The sequence below is a fragment of the Martes martes genome (genome assembly GCF_963455335.1).
Source record: "Martes martes genome assembly, chromosome: 9".
NCBI classification, from domain to species: domain Eukaryota; kingdom Metazoa; phylum Chordata; class Mammalia; order Carnivora; family Mustelidae; genus Martes; species Martes martes.
Genome location: NC_137896.1, coordinates 88,802,736 through 88,818,705, shown reverse-complemented (window position 1 = coordinate 88,818,705; position 15,970 = coordinate 88,802,736). Strand labels below are relative to the sequence as shown.

General features: G+C 53.3%; 1 protein-coding gene across 4 annotated transcripts in view; it reads left to right on the top strand.

Annotated features, from left to right (window-relative positions):
* The window catches only part of SFXN5 (sideroflexin 5), a gene marked incomplete at its 3' end in the record, with an annotated part of 113,184 nt that overhangs the window by 78,764 nt on the left and 18,450 nt on the right, over positions 1-15,970 (top strand). For 3 of the 4 annotated variants that reach the window (XM_080814843.1, XM_080814845.1, XM_080814844.1), the window contains 3 exons: positions 8,053-8,168; positions 10,153-10,238; positions 15,817-15,934. In XM_080814843.1, the coding sequence (XP_080670969.1) occupies positions 8,053-8,168; positions 10,153-10,238; positions 15,817-15,934 (320 nt within the window). The remainder of the gene's footprint in view (positions 1-8,052; positions 8,169-10,152; positions 10,239-15,816; positions 15,935-15,970) is intronic. The other variant, XM_080814846.1, reaches the window with a different exon arrangement.

Genomic DNA, 15,970 nt, shown 5'->3' with positions numbered 1-15,970 from the left:
CACTCCTGTGTGATCAAGTCACCTGTTCCTGGGCAGCTGGCCCCAGACCTGGCATACAGTAGGCGCTCAGTGAATGTTTATTGAATGAATGGCCTTCCGGGTCAGAGATTTTATAATGACTGAAACCCAGACAGCAGAGAAATCTGCTTGGGTGGGAAACCCAAGGCAGGGGAGGTGGTTATGAATGTGGGAGTCTTGCGGGGGTGGTGAGCGGGGCCGGTGGGGGAAGGGCCAGGGCCAAGGACTGTCCGGTCCCTGGGTGTTAGCTTGGAGTTGGAGCTTTATCCTATGATTAATAGGGAACTGCTGAAGAATTTTCAGCTAGGGAGCAACTGTGATAAAAGGGAGTTTTCCAGAAGATGAATGTGTTAGCAGGAATCTTTGGTGAAGTGATCCTGAACTTCAGAGTCGGCCTACACCTAAATTTACAGGCTGATTTTTCAGTTCCGAAATTCCCAGTCCTGAGTGTGTGACACGTTAGGATGGGTTGTGAAACTCTCTCCAAATTCTCAAGCTATTTAAAAGAAAATCTGTGTCTTATACCGCTGCCTTTCGGGTGGAGTATTGGAGAATATCATGAAATCAGGCAAATACTAGGGTGCACGTCCCTATTGGATAATCATCCCTCCTCCAGAGGCAGGGCTGGGCCTGTGTTCTGGTGGGACTGGCATGAGTGTGTGTGTGTGTGTTTCGGGTGGTGACGTCCATCCATTTCCACTTGTAACTACACTGAGTGTGTCTGGCAGGGCCATGAGAGCCTGGCTAGAGTGGTTGTTGCCTCTGGGGAGGGTGCAGGGAAGCTAAGGGCCAAAGGTTGGAAGGAGACTGGCTTTATTATTTACCCTTCTACACAATTTGAATTATTTACTGTGTGCGCATATGACCCACAAGGTAGGAGAGAGAGCGAGAGAGGAAGTAAAGTGGGGAGAACTTTGTCCAGGGTCAGTCTGGACCCAAGATGGAAGCTTGTCTCCTGGTTGCCACTGGAATGTTTTTGTTTTCGTTTTTGTTCTCATTAAAATGGTTCTGGTTTTTTTCCCTCTGATAATATATGATTGTTTTCTAAAGTAAACAATCCTACTTTGCTCTCCATGGTAAATCTGTGTATATCCCTCCAAATCTGAGTAAACATCTAAAAATGTAGCAATCTCTATTTATTGTATCTCTATATAACATAAATATGCCTGTATAAATATACATTTAATATAAGTGAGATCATACCATGTGTACTGTTCTGTAAACTGCATCTTAACCTCAGTAAGTTTTAGATGCCTTTATAGGGCTGTCCTAAAATCTCAATGTATCCTAAGAACCACAATAGTACCACACTACACAGCCTCGTACGTGTGTCCCTGTGCACACAAGTAGGAGCTTCCCCAGGACGGAGGTTTTCAAACAGCCACCTGAGGGGGGAGGGGGCTTTAAAACATGCAGAGACCTGGACCCTATCTCAGATTTAGTTTCAGATGTACATCCAGTGTCGAGAATCACAGTACCTAGAAATGGAATGGCCACGTCAGAGGGCACACGCACACCTAGCTTTGCCGCATATTGCCAAATGAGCATACTGGCTTTTTACTCCGCCTGCAAGGATTACATTTTGGTTTCCCTACATTTGGTGTTATCAATCTTGAAAATTTTTTGTCCATCTGAAATGATTCTTTTCTCATTTTAATTTGCATTTTTCCAATTCCCAGAATGGTTGAGAATTTTTTTCTTAACTTTATTGGGCGTTTGGGTTTTCAAATAGAGAAGAGAGAAAAGGGGCGCCTGGGTGGCTCAATTGGTTAAGCATCTGCCTTTGGCTCAGGTCATGATCCTGGGGTCCTGGGATTGAGCCCCTCATTGGGCTCCTTGTTCAGTGGGGAGCCTGCTTCTCCCCTGCCTGCCATTCCCCCAGCTTGTGCTTACTTTCTGTCTCTGTCTCTCTCCCTCTTGCTTGCTCTGTGTCAAATAAATAAATAAAATATTTTTTAAAAAATAAAATCTTAAAAAAGACAGAGAAAAGAAAACCCGTATTTCATACCATACACAAAGATAAATTCCAGAGACACCTAAATGTGAAAAGTAAAATGTTTAAAGCTCCTAGAAGAAAATATAGATGAACGCTGGGGAGGAGCAGAGTTTTTTTGATGACATGAAAAGCGTATACCGGAGGGGGGAAGGATTGCTTATTTGATGACATGTTACACTATATGCCAGAAGTCAACAAAGTGAGGAAAAAGAGCCGCACACTATTCGTAAACCATACAACCGATGAGGATTAGTGTCCAACACATCCAAGGAACACCCGCAGATAGATTTTTCTCTAGATTAAAAAATCTATCTTTGAGTTCACATTCATTGAGATTTTACTATTTCTTTCATGAATTCCTACTGAAATATTTTTGGGGTGATTTTGATGACTACCTTTTTCTTAACAAGTGTTAGATCTCTTTATACATTTTATGAATATTTTTGGCCAAAAGTACAAGACCCAAACTGGCTTAACTAATAAATGAAGGTATTACCTCACAAAGGTCGAGTGCCGAGTGAGACACCCCGGGCCCTTCCTTCCACCTCTGCGCTCTTCAGCCCCTTTTGTGTCCTAAAATGGCAGCAGGAAATCCAAGCACCACACACAGACCCACCACAGCCCAGACGTCAGTCAGGAGGCTCTGCCTGCCGCCTCTTCCTCAATGAGAGGAGACCCTTCCTGGAAGTCCCCTGCAGACATCCCCCATTGGCTGGGGCTGGTCACATGTCCCTTCCTCCATCCATCACTGGCAAGGGAGGGATTTACTACAATTAGTTAAGACTCATCCTCTGGGAGTAGAATAGCTGTTGGGAGTCAGTCACCATGACCCTCTGCTAACGAGTAGTAGCAGCTCTTTGTTACATAAAATCTATTTTCCCAGCTTCCTATTTCTTAAAATTCACAGATATCAGGGGCCATATTTCTCAATGCTTAGATGCCTCAGTTACAAGGGGCATTAATACAATAGCCTTTCGGAAGAGGAGAGAACTGTATTCCCTGCTCACGTGAAGGAATAAACAAGCCTTCACTACACAACCAATCTGAGTCACTTTCTTCAAGGTCAGAATTTGAATCTGAGCCTCGCTCACATTCTCCACTTCTCTTTTGGACTTGGGTTGTTAAACCCCAGCATCACGGCTGCCACTGCTTTCTGTCACCCTGCTTCTAGTCTTGGCCCTTTGGGCCCCTTTAAAACCAACAGTATAACTTCAAAGCATAGAAAAATATGGGGGGATTTTCTTTTTTGGTCTGCATTTCCTACTTGGTTATATTTGTGGTTTCATATTTTTTTTTTCTTTGCTTGAAGGAAAAACTATTCCTGAAGTTAATCATCTTCTTTAGGAAGTTTCTCACCTATAGCCCCCGAAGTGTGGGAACCACGAGTAGGTCACACCGATCCCTGATGGCTTTCAAATGTCTATGATCTACTTAGGAAGTTTGGCCGTTTCTTTTCACTTCTTAGACAAGGAAAGCACGGTTATATTCTCATTACAAAAATTCAAATGGTATTTAGAAAAACAGGGTTAAAAAAAAAAAGAAGGTGGAAGTCTTTCAACAACCCCTAATTCCTAAATTTAGTTCCCTTCCCAAGGGAATCACCATGTGAGGTCTGAACCTTCCCGAACAGTACCTGTGGATTTCCGGGCACACAGTAGGCGCATCCCAGTTATGAGGTTTTACATAGAGTTAATCACCCTGTACGTACTCGGTAGCTTTCTTCATATAAGTTTGTTTTGGAGATCTTCCCATGTGAGTTCCCTAATGGTGGACATTTAGGTTGTTTCTAATTATTTGCTCTTACAAACAGTGCTATAATTACCATCCTTGTAAATGTCTCTTTGTGCATATGGGCAAGCATTTCTTTAGGGTAGCTATCTATGGTTTGGCAATTTCTGCTGTCTTTAATTGCATTGCCTGGTATCTGGCAGACGATCTTCTGCATGTACAATAACTTTTCATGTCCGTGCTCCATTATAGTGTAAGTTCTAAAAAGATGTTTTAGGCAACAATTAGGAATCTAAGTTTAAGTTCAGATTCTGTGCAGACTGCTATGGGTAGCTGAGGTGACACTTGAATGAACCTCTACACGTGGCCAAGTTTACACATGCACGGGCCTCGGGTAAGGGCTTCCACTCCCTCTACCCCGATGATCGTCGTAAGGCACCTCATGACTTCTAAACCATTATAATGTGGGGAAATATGTCTTAGAACCAAAGAGTGAAGATATTTTGTTGTCCCCAAAGGAAAAGCCCAATAGCCCACGGCTTCCCCTTTGTGTTTGAATGGTCCTGTCCTGGGAGTTGCTGTAACTGCTTTACCGAAAACTCGTTTCCCCCATGGGTGGGCATGTTTCTGGACTCCTAACACCGCTGGTCCGTGCCTCCATTCCTGTGGTAGATCAGAGGGTAGGCTCCCCTGCTGTCTCCTTTTGGAGGACTTTTTTTTTGCACATTTGTCTTTCTGTCTACTGCTCTCTCTTCTTCCCTGCACTGTCCCTTTTACACAGGGTGCTTCATTAGCTGTTCACAATCTGCATGATTTTGCATCACGATGGGTCTGATGTGAGAACATCTGCAGCAGTCAAGAGCATATTTTCCTCAGGACTTGACACTGAGCTTGCCATCAGTGTGAAGCGATCTCCCTCTCTCTCCCTCTCTCATCTTGTGACATCTCTCAGCAGAGCTTCTCCAACATCAGTTATGCCTGAGTCTTGAATGGCGTCAATCCGAGTTGAAAATGTGCCAGCTTTCTTAACATGATCACTAACAGACTGCTTAATTAACCTGCTGATACTGTCAATAATAGATCTTGCTGGTGTGCTAGAAAGGAGACCCATGGCCCACGGCTGGTCTCTATTTCTCTCTCTTTTTTGTTTGCTTCGGCTCTCAGAGCTCGTGACTTGGGAGCTGGACTTGCCAGGAGTGGGATAGGAGGGATCAGGGAGCCTCAAATGGAATACGGCAGAAATGAATGCTCTGGATGAGATCACGGAAATGAAATCACTGAGACCATCTCATGTTCTCATTGCTCAAAGACGGGGATAGCTGGTCACCTGTGCATACAGCAGGTGCTCAATAAAATGGACCACCAGTGTAGGTCCAACAGAAGATACTGCAGGGCATGTGCCATTTGAGTAGTCAGGAAGAACTGTGGGCTTTCTGAGGGAGGGAGCTGGGGGTGCCATCATTTTAGGGTGGTTTTTTAGGATTTTCTCTGTCTTTTTTCCATCCAGGTAGCTTAGAGGAGGAGAGAGCTTACTCGTGTCTGAACTGTCTTGGAGGGGCTGAGGGGAAGGACACTGGGTTTTCACTTCTTTTCCTGCTGTGTGTTTCATCCCAAGTGGTTTTGTGTTTGAACCAAAGTCCTACTCCATCTGCTGTGGCTACATTCTACCCTGGAAATGGCAGAGAGCGAGCAAGATGCGTGACCATGAGCCTGGGACTGGTGAAGCACCGCCTCTAAATAATCTCTTCTTTGTCCCCTGCACCTGTGCCCACATGGGCACGCCTTGGGGCTAGAGATGTTTCAGCTGTCCCTGGCTTCCCTGTCCTGGTGGGGGCTTGGGTGCAGAAGCTGACGTTCCATGTGAGCTCAGCCAGTGCCCAGAGATTCCATAGCGATGCTAAATGCAGCACGTCCTTTTATATCCAGGGAAGCCTGGTAAGGGTGGTGGCATTGGGTCACAGAATGAGCTGGTGGCTCCTGACTTCAGGCGGATTCTCACCACCTGGACCACATTCCTTTAACGTTGCCTCTCCCGCAGCGGCAGTGCTGGTGTGGTAGTGATGTAAGCGGTTCTCAGAGGGCAGAAAAGCCCAATATCTTCTCCGGTGGTTTTGTTGGATCTCCTGGGAACCACGGGCCCGGCCGCCCCAGAGGCGTGAGGGGTGCAGAGTGGTCCTGCCGCCACTAGAGGGCGAGGCGCTAACACTTGGCCAGGTGTCCACTTCCCAAGGCCACTCTGGGGGCCATTCTGGGCCCTAACCCCTGGGCTGGCAGCACCCAGGGCCCGCAGGAGCTCACCCCTGAGAACAAGGAGGGCAATATTCAAAGCCAGGATTGTCACTCAAGCCCCACTGGCCCCAAATCCAGGCTCCCAGCCTCTCCTCCCTTACCTCCAATTCACTTTCCGTCTTCCGTCTGTCTCTATGGAAGACAAGGGTTTCTCAATGTCAGGACTACTTGCATTTCGGACCAGATAACTCTTTGTGGTGGGAGCTGTGCCCTGTAGGATGGTGAGAAGCACCTCTGGTCTCTCCACCATAGATGACTGTAGCCACCCCCACCCCAGGTTGGGATCATCAAAAACGTCTCCAAACCTTGCCAGATGTCTTCTGAGCTCTCCCCTGGCTGTGTGAGGCAGGTGAGCGATGCTGCCGGGAGGACAGGAGGGACCGGCTGCAGGAGAGGTCTGCCCATGGTTACCACTGCGGCTGAGTGTCGTGTGGAAACACAGGAGGTACTCAAGGACGGCATATGTGCTGTAAATACATTTTAGAACTGTATTTGGTTTCCTGCTTTGCTTCTCCAAAGACTGCAGAGCATCTTGGTCCTATTCTCTGTTTATTCCACCTCCCCACCGTACTGAAACAGGAGACTGAGGCTCAGAGACCCTCAGGGCCTCAAGCCGCCCCTCACCTGCGGCACCCCGTCCCCCAGCTGCGGGCACCCTCGCCTCCTGCTCCCCAGCCTTGGCTCGGGCACCAGGAGCATCTGCGGTCCTCCTCCCACTCCACCTGCCCACTAGGCCCGGCAGCCCCGCAGCTCCCCAAACCCTCGTGCCCCCCCACTGGAGGGAGTGGGGAAGCAGCAGGTGTTGATGCTAATCAGCGTTCACAGCCCAGAACTGCAGTCGCTCCCAGGCTCACACACTCCCCAAAATTAAACACTCATTATACAAAATTAATTGACATTAATTAGCAAAAATTAAAACTTTAAACACAGCAAGGCGCTTTGGGGGGAGTGAAGCAGGCGGCCTCCACATTTGTCACCCCCCCCACTCCCCACCCGCCCACCACCCTTAAGTCCCCCCACTTTTAGCCTGGGGCTGGGTTGGGGGAGGTCAAGCTAGGTCAGACCCGGCCCGGCCCTGTGAGTTCCAGTTGAGAGGAGCAGAGGGAGACTCCTGGGGCTGGCCACCAGCTGACATGCGGCCCCCAAGCTCTGGCATCCAACGTTTAACTGAAGAGCCAGGAGCCCCCCTCCCCCTGCCCCCCCGCCTCAGCCCAGGTCTGTCATGATCTCGTTGCCCAGGGACGGAACCCAGCCATCTGAAGTGACACTGTAGAAGGCTGGCCTTTAGCTCTGCCTGACCTCCCTCCCCGGACCCTCCTGTCTCCTGGGTCCGCAGGGGTTTAGTTCTGTCCCACTTTGCTGTGTGACCTCAGATAAGTCACCCGCCTCCCCTGAGCCTCACTTTTCCTTCCATATGATGAGGGGGCGGTGCTGGGAGAGCACTGAGGTTCCTGCCTGCTCCGACACCTGCTGTCAGAGAAGCAAATCTCGGGGGACTTGATTCTCTCTGAGGAGCAAAGGGCTGAATGGTGGGGGGTGGTGAGGGTGGGTGGGAGGGGCTCCTCAGGAAAAGACCCGGAAAGGCAGCCCCAGGGATGGAATTGCTGATGACGGAACATGGGGCACTGGCGGAGCGTCTTCAAACTGGCGGAGCCCTTGCAGATGGACGTTCACTTTGCCTGCCTGCCATGCCACCCCTGGGGAAAGGCAGGCAGCTCCCTTGAAAACTGGTCGCTCTCTAGCTCCCGAACCTTGTCCCCTTCCTCTCTCCCACTGGTTATTTTCTGCCTTAGCTCACCAGGTTCTCAAGGGCCCCCAAGTCCCTCAGCACGCTGAGGGAGGGGCGATGAGCTGCAGAACCATACCTTCACCCACTGTGTCCGAACGCAGACGTGACACTTCCTTGGGACTGTTGCTGCTAGGGGCCAGGAGGCTTGAGTGCAGCCTAGTGACTTTCTCCACCAGCTAGAACGGCATTCTCCCCTCTCACTCCTGCCCCCTGCTCCCCTCTCTCTCTCCAGCCAGTGCCAACATCTGCAACGTGGTCCTGATGCGGTATGGGGAGCTGGAGGAAGGCATTGATGTCCTGGATGGCGACGGCAACCTCGTGGGCTCCTCCAAGATTGCAGCCAGACACGTGGGTCATCTGGGGGGCTTGGGGCACTGGTGGGGAGGCCAGAGACTGGGAGAGGGGTTCGTTCCTCTGGGGCTTCTCTGTGTTCTCTGCATCTGCTCTCCTTGACGCACCCTGCCTCCCATCTGCATCAGCCCTGGGCCTCCAGGTCTGGCCCCAGCCACGCCTGTCCCCACATGGTCCCTCCTTCTCCCCATCCATCATTGCCACTGCAAGACACCCCATCTCTTGTCCCAGCCCCTCAGGACCTGGCTTCTCGGATCTGTTAATTGGAAAGGGCAGAGGAGACGCCCTAGAGCTTTCTTTCCCCCACCCCAGGCACTCAGGGTGCTGCTCCCTGGGCCTTCATGTCCTCCTCCCGGGCCAGAAGAGAAGGCATAGATGCAGGTGGCTCACCGTTCTGGGTTACCAGGGGCTTCTGCAGGTGCTGCCTCACAAGGGACCGTGGCTGAGGTGGGGGTCTGGGGAAGAACAGCTCACTGCAGGAAAGCCCTCTCCCACCTCTCATTTCACCGGCCTCACCCACTCAGCCAACTCTAATTTTTTAAGAAAATTCTAGCCCTTTTGTCTAACTCCCCATGCTTTCCCGGCCTTTGCCTGAGTGGTGATGACTGGCTTGTCTTTCTCTGGCCTCTGAGAGAGGTCATGGGGGGTCAGCATGAGTAGCTGAGCATTCACCGCTGCCCCGGCCACTATCCCTCATCGGCTCCAACGATGGGCCCCAAGCCTCACCTGTCAGCGAGACCTTCTCTCTAATCCCCTACTCGGGGAAGACCCTTCTCTTGTCCCAGTGCTCCCCTCCCCACTGGTCTCAGAGAAAGTGAGTGCCCATCCAAGGCTTGTGAGGAGCAAAGGGCTCAGCGGCCCCAGGGCCTGCACTGCACCCTCTGCTTCTTTGTACTGGCTCTGGGCACCCCCATCATTCCCATACCTGTCTAGGAGACTGGACGGACCTTCTCCCAGGCCTTCCAGAGGCTGATCATGAAGGACTCAGGTTCCTGAGAGAAATTTTCAGCCCTGAACCACTCCATCCTTGAAGGGAATTTGGCCTCAGTTTCCTACCCAACCCCAACCCCCCATCCAACCCTAGTGCTGCCCCTGATGTGCTGAGAAGGAGGCCAGCCATGGTAACTCTTTTCATGGTGCAAACAGCAGGGAACCCCGGGCTCTTCTTCAGCCCTGGGCTTCCCTCAGCTTGGCCAGGTGAGCCCCTTGTGGTCTGGGAGCTATGAGCTATTCCTCGAGTCTGCTCTGAGGGCCAGGAGCCCATGGCCTTGAAGGAACTCCCCACAGTGACCATCAGGGTGCAGACCGGCCTCTAAGCTGTGCCTTGACCCTGCCCCCACTCCCCAGGAATCCCAAGGGAACTCCCAGAGCAAGGACCCCAGCAACCCCATATGGAGACACAGCAAACACTCAGCACAAGCATTTCCTGCTTACAAAGCTGACCTCTTGTCACTGAGAAAGGAGCCAGGAGATGCAAGAGCCTCGAAATTGTTGTGTTTAAGGGGTGTCAAGAAGGAAAAAAAAAGTCAATCCCTGAATCTCTGTCCTCCTTCAGCACCAAGAGACTCACGTGGCTCAGCAGGTCCCAGCTGTTTGTTCCGGTCCTCCCAGCGTCTGCTTTGTTTTTAGAGCATCTCGAGTCCTCCATATGCTTCCTCTCCAGCCCCTGCGCCTGCCACCCGGGCACCCCCCTGGGCACAGGCCCCCTTCCCAGGGCCACTTCTGTGTTGCCACCCCTCCCCAACACGTGGCAGGTGACACGGATCTGCTCTTTTCAAATCTGCGCGGTGGGAAGATGGGGGTGGCTCTCCTCTGGTGTTTGGAATCAGGCTTCGTGAGCAACTCCCTGAATCATCCCATTCCGCCAGATGTGCTTAACAGCGGCGCACACACCTAGGGGCTCCAGACAGGGCTTCACTGCCAGGTGGCCGTCCCCCACCCCGGGGAGCTCTCCTCACCACAGCCTCTGCTTGCCCCTCAGGCCCTGCTGGAGACGGCGCTGACGCGAGTGGTCCTCCCCATGCCCATCCTGGTGCTCCCCCCGATCGTCATGTCCATGCTGGAGAAGTGAGTTGGGGCAGCCAGGAGAGAGGGGCCGTCCCTGGGGAGGAGGGTGAGAGGGAAGGGGAACCAGCTGGCCCAGGGCAGGGGACAGGGTTGCTGCTGGCAGCCCGCCCTGCCCGCGTTCGTTCAGATACTCCCCTGCAGTGCTGCTGGAACTGGGAAGTAGGAGGATTGTGGCAGGAAGACCAGATTTGGGTTAGGACCACGCTGTTCAGGCATCCCACCACGAGGCAACTCACCACCTCACTGAGCCTCAGTTTCTCCTTTATAAGATCCGAGTAGTACTAACCTCCCTGCCTTCCCCCAAAGCATGTTCTGAGAACGCGTAGTTGTCGTGACTATAAAGCTAGAAGGGGACACGATCATAGGAACGATGCCGTGATCCTTTTACTTAATGAGTGTGGGGTTGAATCATGAAGAAGAAATGCTGCTTGAGGGGCAGGTGAGGGGCCGAAGGGGGGAACCAGAGCTGACCTTCACGTAGGTTTGGGCAAGCTCTGAGGGTCAGGGTGAGTCTTGGAGGATGGCAAGGGGCTGGGGAGGGTTCTAGGTGGAGACAGCAAGATGAATACAGGCCCGGGGGTGCAGAGGCTGGGTTCACGCAGGTAGAAGGGAGGCGGGGAACATTGCCTCCTCTCCTGGCAGCCCAGCCTGGGAGGGGGCACCTCAAGGCATAAGGACAAGTTCAGGGACGCTCTAGCTGAGGCTCGGAAGCAGGACTTCCCTATTCCCACAGTACGGTTTATAATAACAGCTAATATTTATCAAGCGTTTACTTCAGTGCCCTCTCAGCCAGGTCTCTGCCCAAATGCCAGCTCCTCAGACAGTCCCTCCCTGACCACCCCATCGAGTTCATAGCACTATGACTTCCTCTTCCCTCCATTGCCTTATTTGTATTCGTAGCTCTTAGCAACATCGGAGACTCTTTACCTAGTTGTCCGTTATCCGTCTGGTCCACTAGAATGCCATCTCCATGGAGGCAAGTTCCTTCTTTTTATCTATGGCCCTGCACAGCATCTGGCACAATTCCTGGCGTGTAGTAGAGGCGTAGTGTTTGTCGGATGAGTGAGTGATCTCATTTACCCATCACGACAGTATGGCTGTCGTGTACAGAGGTAAGTAGAATAGTCCCATTTCACACATGAGGAAAACAAGGCAAAAAGAGGTTATGTCATCTGCCTGTAGGAATCCAATAGGAAATGACAGAGCCAGGAGGGAGCTGGGAGTGCAGGTGCAAAGCTGGGCTCTTCCTACCACGCGGGCGGCTTCAGGGCTTCGAATCACATCACATGATCAGCATGTCTTTGCATCTTGTCCTGCTTGGAGACAGGACAGAAGCAGATTTGGGGTCCTGGTCTCAGGAAGCCTCTATTTTGTTAAGAGAGATGGGCATGACCCCCACACGGGTCAGCTGGAGGTGGGACTGGGCAGTATGTAAATGGACCCAAGGTGACCTTGAGGGGAGGGAGCACTAGACCGGAGAAGGGCTTCCGCGGACTCTGAGAGCAGGGCAGGATTTCTGTGGAAGGCATGCTTTCTGGGCAGGGTGTGGGTCCGTTGCGTGGGGAATTGAGGAGTCTAGCCAGACGGAAGCAAAGTGTGCTCACTGGGACCTGCTGACGGGGAGCCCCGAGTCTAGCCAAGGAGATGATCCCTTCCTCCTCATGGAAGAGGGGGAGTTGTGGGAGGGACCTGAGCGTGTGACATGTTGAGTGTCAGGATTCAAGAAAACCAGTCTCGTGTGGGAGATCTGCGAGAGGAATTGCTCTGGTGCCCATGGCCCTTGAGTCCGTAGCTGCCTCGTGAACTGAGGCTTTCCCCCAACCCGAGTGACTGTGAATGACTGCCAGTACACAAGAGGAGACCACCAGGCAAATAAGGAAGGCCGGGCTTCTGTCTTCAAGGCTGCTGAACCCTGGGCCTGGGGTTTTATCTGTGATGCCTTTCCATTTGGCATCTGAATTGAGTTTGCCAGAAGTGGAGTGGAGGGATGGTTAGTTTGGGGACTTAATTAGCCTGGGGAAGTTGGCTGGGATTTTCTAGTTCTGAACCTCCCGGCCTGGGATCTGCCCAGAGTCCAGGTGGCCATGGGTCTGGCTCAGCTTGGGGTCTGAAGAAGGCCCTCAGGTAGGTGGAAACAGGTTGGCCATTTGGTTCTGGCAGCCCTGTACTGGGTTAGTCCTCTGACGTGCCTGAGAGGGTCTCTGAGGAAGAGAAGCAGCCGAGCTCAGGGTCCCTGAGCAGTATCAACACCCAGGCTGTGCCCTCAAGGACTTAGTAACCTCACATCCATCCAGCGTTGCACAGCTGGTTGACAGGACGGGCAGGGCTGTGTAACAACGCCAGCTGAGTCTCCTGGTGGGAACACGAAAGTGGGGTTCCTGCTCCAGAACGTTTAGGCTAGGCTCGTCAAGGAGACTCCCCCAGCCTCAGTTTCTCCCCTGGGGAAGGGCAATGCAGGGGCTCCTCCCCTTTGGGAGCCCAGGTCGGTGAGAGAGTCAGGACAGCCAGGGGAAGAAGACAAAAGAACACTTACAAAGCAGCCTACTTGCAAATTAATGGAGTGCAAACTAAGATTGCTCCAAGTGCTGAGGGAACTCACGGCCGTGGGGAGACAAGCTGTCGTGTGGTACAGCGGCCCCCTTGCTCTGCCTCTGGCCTCAGCATCTCCTCGCTGGGAGGAGCACCCCCAGACAAGGTCCCTGCGGTTCCGCTAACAGAAGAGAGGTGGGAGGGAGCCCAGCATGTCCAGGTGTCCCTGTCTTTAAGACCCAGAGGGCAATAGTCTCAAGTCAGAAACAGGAGCCTCCATCCCCAGCCCAGAGCCCTGGGGGAGCACCGAGGGTGTACGCCCCCTCCAGCACACACACTGTACCTTCCCTCGGGCTGAGGGCGCCCACTCCAGCTTTACCCTCCTGAGAAGGAAGCTGGTGTTTTCCTGGGCCTGGGAGATCCATCCTTCCCCATAATGCCACAGTCTCAGAGGCAGGTGCCTCGGCTCTCTTCCCCCAGCCCTGCATCCCTCGCCCTGGTGTTCATCTTCCAGTCAGGTGGGGTCTCAGTGGGGCAGGGGTTCTGGGCGTCCTCCACAGTGGTTCCTGAGGCCGCTCCCCAGCCTCCCTCATTCCCTGGGCTCCGGGTCTTTCCTTTCTCCAGGCTTTCGCACACACGCACATCTCTCCATCTGCATATTTCAACTCCCCCAGCTGCCTTTCCGATCCCTCCCTGCCATTTCCCTCTCCTCCTCCCCTCCCCCGTCCTGCTGTGTTCACTCTCCCGGCCCAGGGCTGGGATTTCAGGGGTTCCTGTTTGGCTGAAGTCTCGGGGCTGCCTGCTTCCTGAGTCAGGAGCACAGGCCTGGGGCTTCCTGAACCCCTTTTCCAGGGCAGATTTCAGCCAGCCACCCCTGAGAGAGGAGCCAGGGTCACAGCCCTGTGTGGAAGGAGGCTGCCTAGGGTCCCTGCTGCGAGCGCCTGAGGATGGAGCCCATGGCCCGCTCCTCATCTGCTGGGGAGGAAGCTTCACTCTTTCTCCCCGGCACCCTCTTTGCCCTTGGTGCCCCTCCAGTCTATGCTGCCAGGGACTTCCACGCCCTCCTGTCCCATTCCCCCTGCTCTGATTCCCCCCAGGGACTGAGGTTCAGGTCACTGTCACAATTGGTCAGGAGGCTAGCCCAGCCCTCCACAGCCTCTTGGGGGGGGGCGCTCCTATGTAAATCTGGACAGTGAGCCTGGGTCCCCACTTCCTTGTCCTACCAGAGGAGTTTATCTCAGTTGAAAAGGTCTCAAAGCCCTCATCAGCCAACTGACTGTAACTCCCAGGGAAACCAGGAGGCCCCGGGGCCAAGCCAGTGGGGGGTATGAGGCTCCCCTGGAGGAGGGAGAGACGATGGCGACACTGGACTAGGCTGAGGGGAAAGTCGATCTGGGCCTTGACCTGCTGCTCTTAATCCTGTGAAACTGCCCTCTCTGATAGCCCATTTCAGACTGAATTCAACAGCTGGGCAGGTCTTGGGGTCTGGGCCAGTGGGAAGGGCTAGAGGACAGCATCGCTAGGATCCTCCCTCCTTCTTGCACTAACAAGAGCAAAAACAGCAATATTAAGCCACAGTTACTGTGCACTTACTGTGTCCAGGCCTTTTATCTGCATAAAATTTACAAGTAATTGGAGCTTTATTTGTACCTTAGCAGAACATCCCGGGCCAAGGTTTCTCCAAAGTGTTTTCTGAGGATCACCTGTTTTAGACTCATGGAAGGCTGTTTGAAGTGCTGATTCCCAGTCATAGCATCAACAAAATGGGGATTTCATCGGGGTAGGGGGCTCTTGGGGGTCTGCATCGTGAAGCAGGTGCCTAGACACTGAAGTTTGAGAACGGTGGCTCTCAATTTTCCTGTCTGCTCAGGGCCAGCTTCTCTCGGGATTCTTGTCCCAGGAGGTGAAGGCGGGGTGGGGTTTGCCTGCCCCCCCCACACTGAGGCCCTGCCCCGCCAGAGGGTCTCTCACCTGCCTGTGGCCGCAGCCAGCCCTGTTGCAGCAGGAGAGGGCCAGAGCCTGATTACATCCTCTCCATCCCAGGAGCCAGTCCCAGGCATGTGGAGGCCAACAGTTATTAAGGTCAGATGTAGTGCTCACCCAACATCCCCTAGCAAAGAGTCCTGTCAGCTGTCCTGCTGGCACAGCTACCCGAGGGCCTGGAGGGAGACTTTTCATATACTCCTCCCGCCTGGGGAATCCTGTTGTGGGGGGTGGGGGCCTGCTGTGACACGCTGGCCATGACCTTGGTGAAGGGTTCTGAGGGCAAGAGCTGGGGGCAGCGCAGAGCGATAGCACTCGAAGGGAGTCAAGAGCTCAGGCAGCAGCCCGGCCTGCCTCCTGGAAACCGTGGGCATGACCTTGGGAGCCTGGCCTGCCTCCTGCAGATGTGGCCATGACCTTGGGCAGCCCGGCCTGCCTACTTCAGACATGGTTATGACCCTGGGCCAGTCACTGCCCTTCTCTGTGGCTCTTGGATCAGACTAGACCAGGTGGTCAGTGGGGTGTGTTCTGTTCCCGTACTTGGCTGTGTGTGTACGTGTGTGCATGCTCGTGCATGTGTCCCCGTGTGTATATATACGTGTGTGCAGGCATGTGGATGCCATTTGTCTCCTACCCTGAACGTGGCTTCTATTCTGGCTTGTTCAATATTTTATTATGCCCTGCCCTTGAGGACCATCTTTCTCTGTTGTTTATCTCCCCAGGGGTGGAGGCTGACAGCCTCCTCTTGTGTCTCCCCCACATGTGGCCTTCTTTGCACAGGGCTGGACACAGGGTGCAATGGGCGCCCCCCAAGTACTCACTTATGATGTGTGATTGAGAGTTCAAGCAGCAATGTCCTTCAGGACAGGGCCTGGGGAAAGGGATGCCGACTGGGGAAGGCCCCAAAGACAGAATTCCACAACTATTTAGCTACATACGGACTGGCACTGGCCCAGAACCATGCTGCCTGGGCCCTGGGACTCTGAGTGGGACCCTGCACGGTGGCTGGCAGCCAGCTCAGCCTGTCTTCTGGCCTCATGTTCGCTCCCTCCTCTCTTCCCCATAGGACAGCTCTCCTGCAGGCACGGCCCCGGCTCCTCCTCCCCGTGCAAAGCCTTGTGTGCCTGGCGGCCTTCGGCCTGGCCCTGCCGCTGGCCATCAGCCTCTTCCCGCAGATGTCAGAGGTCAGTGCGGGGAGGGTGGGTGTGGGGAGGGCAAGG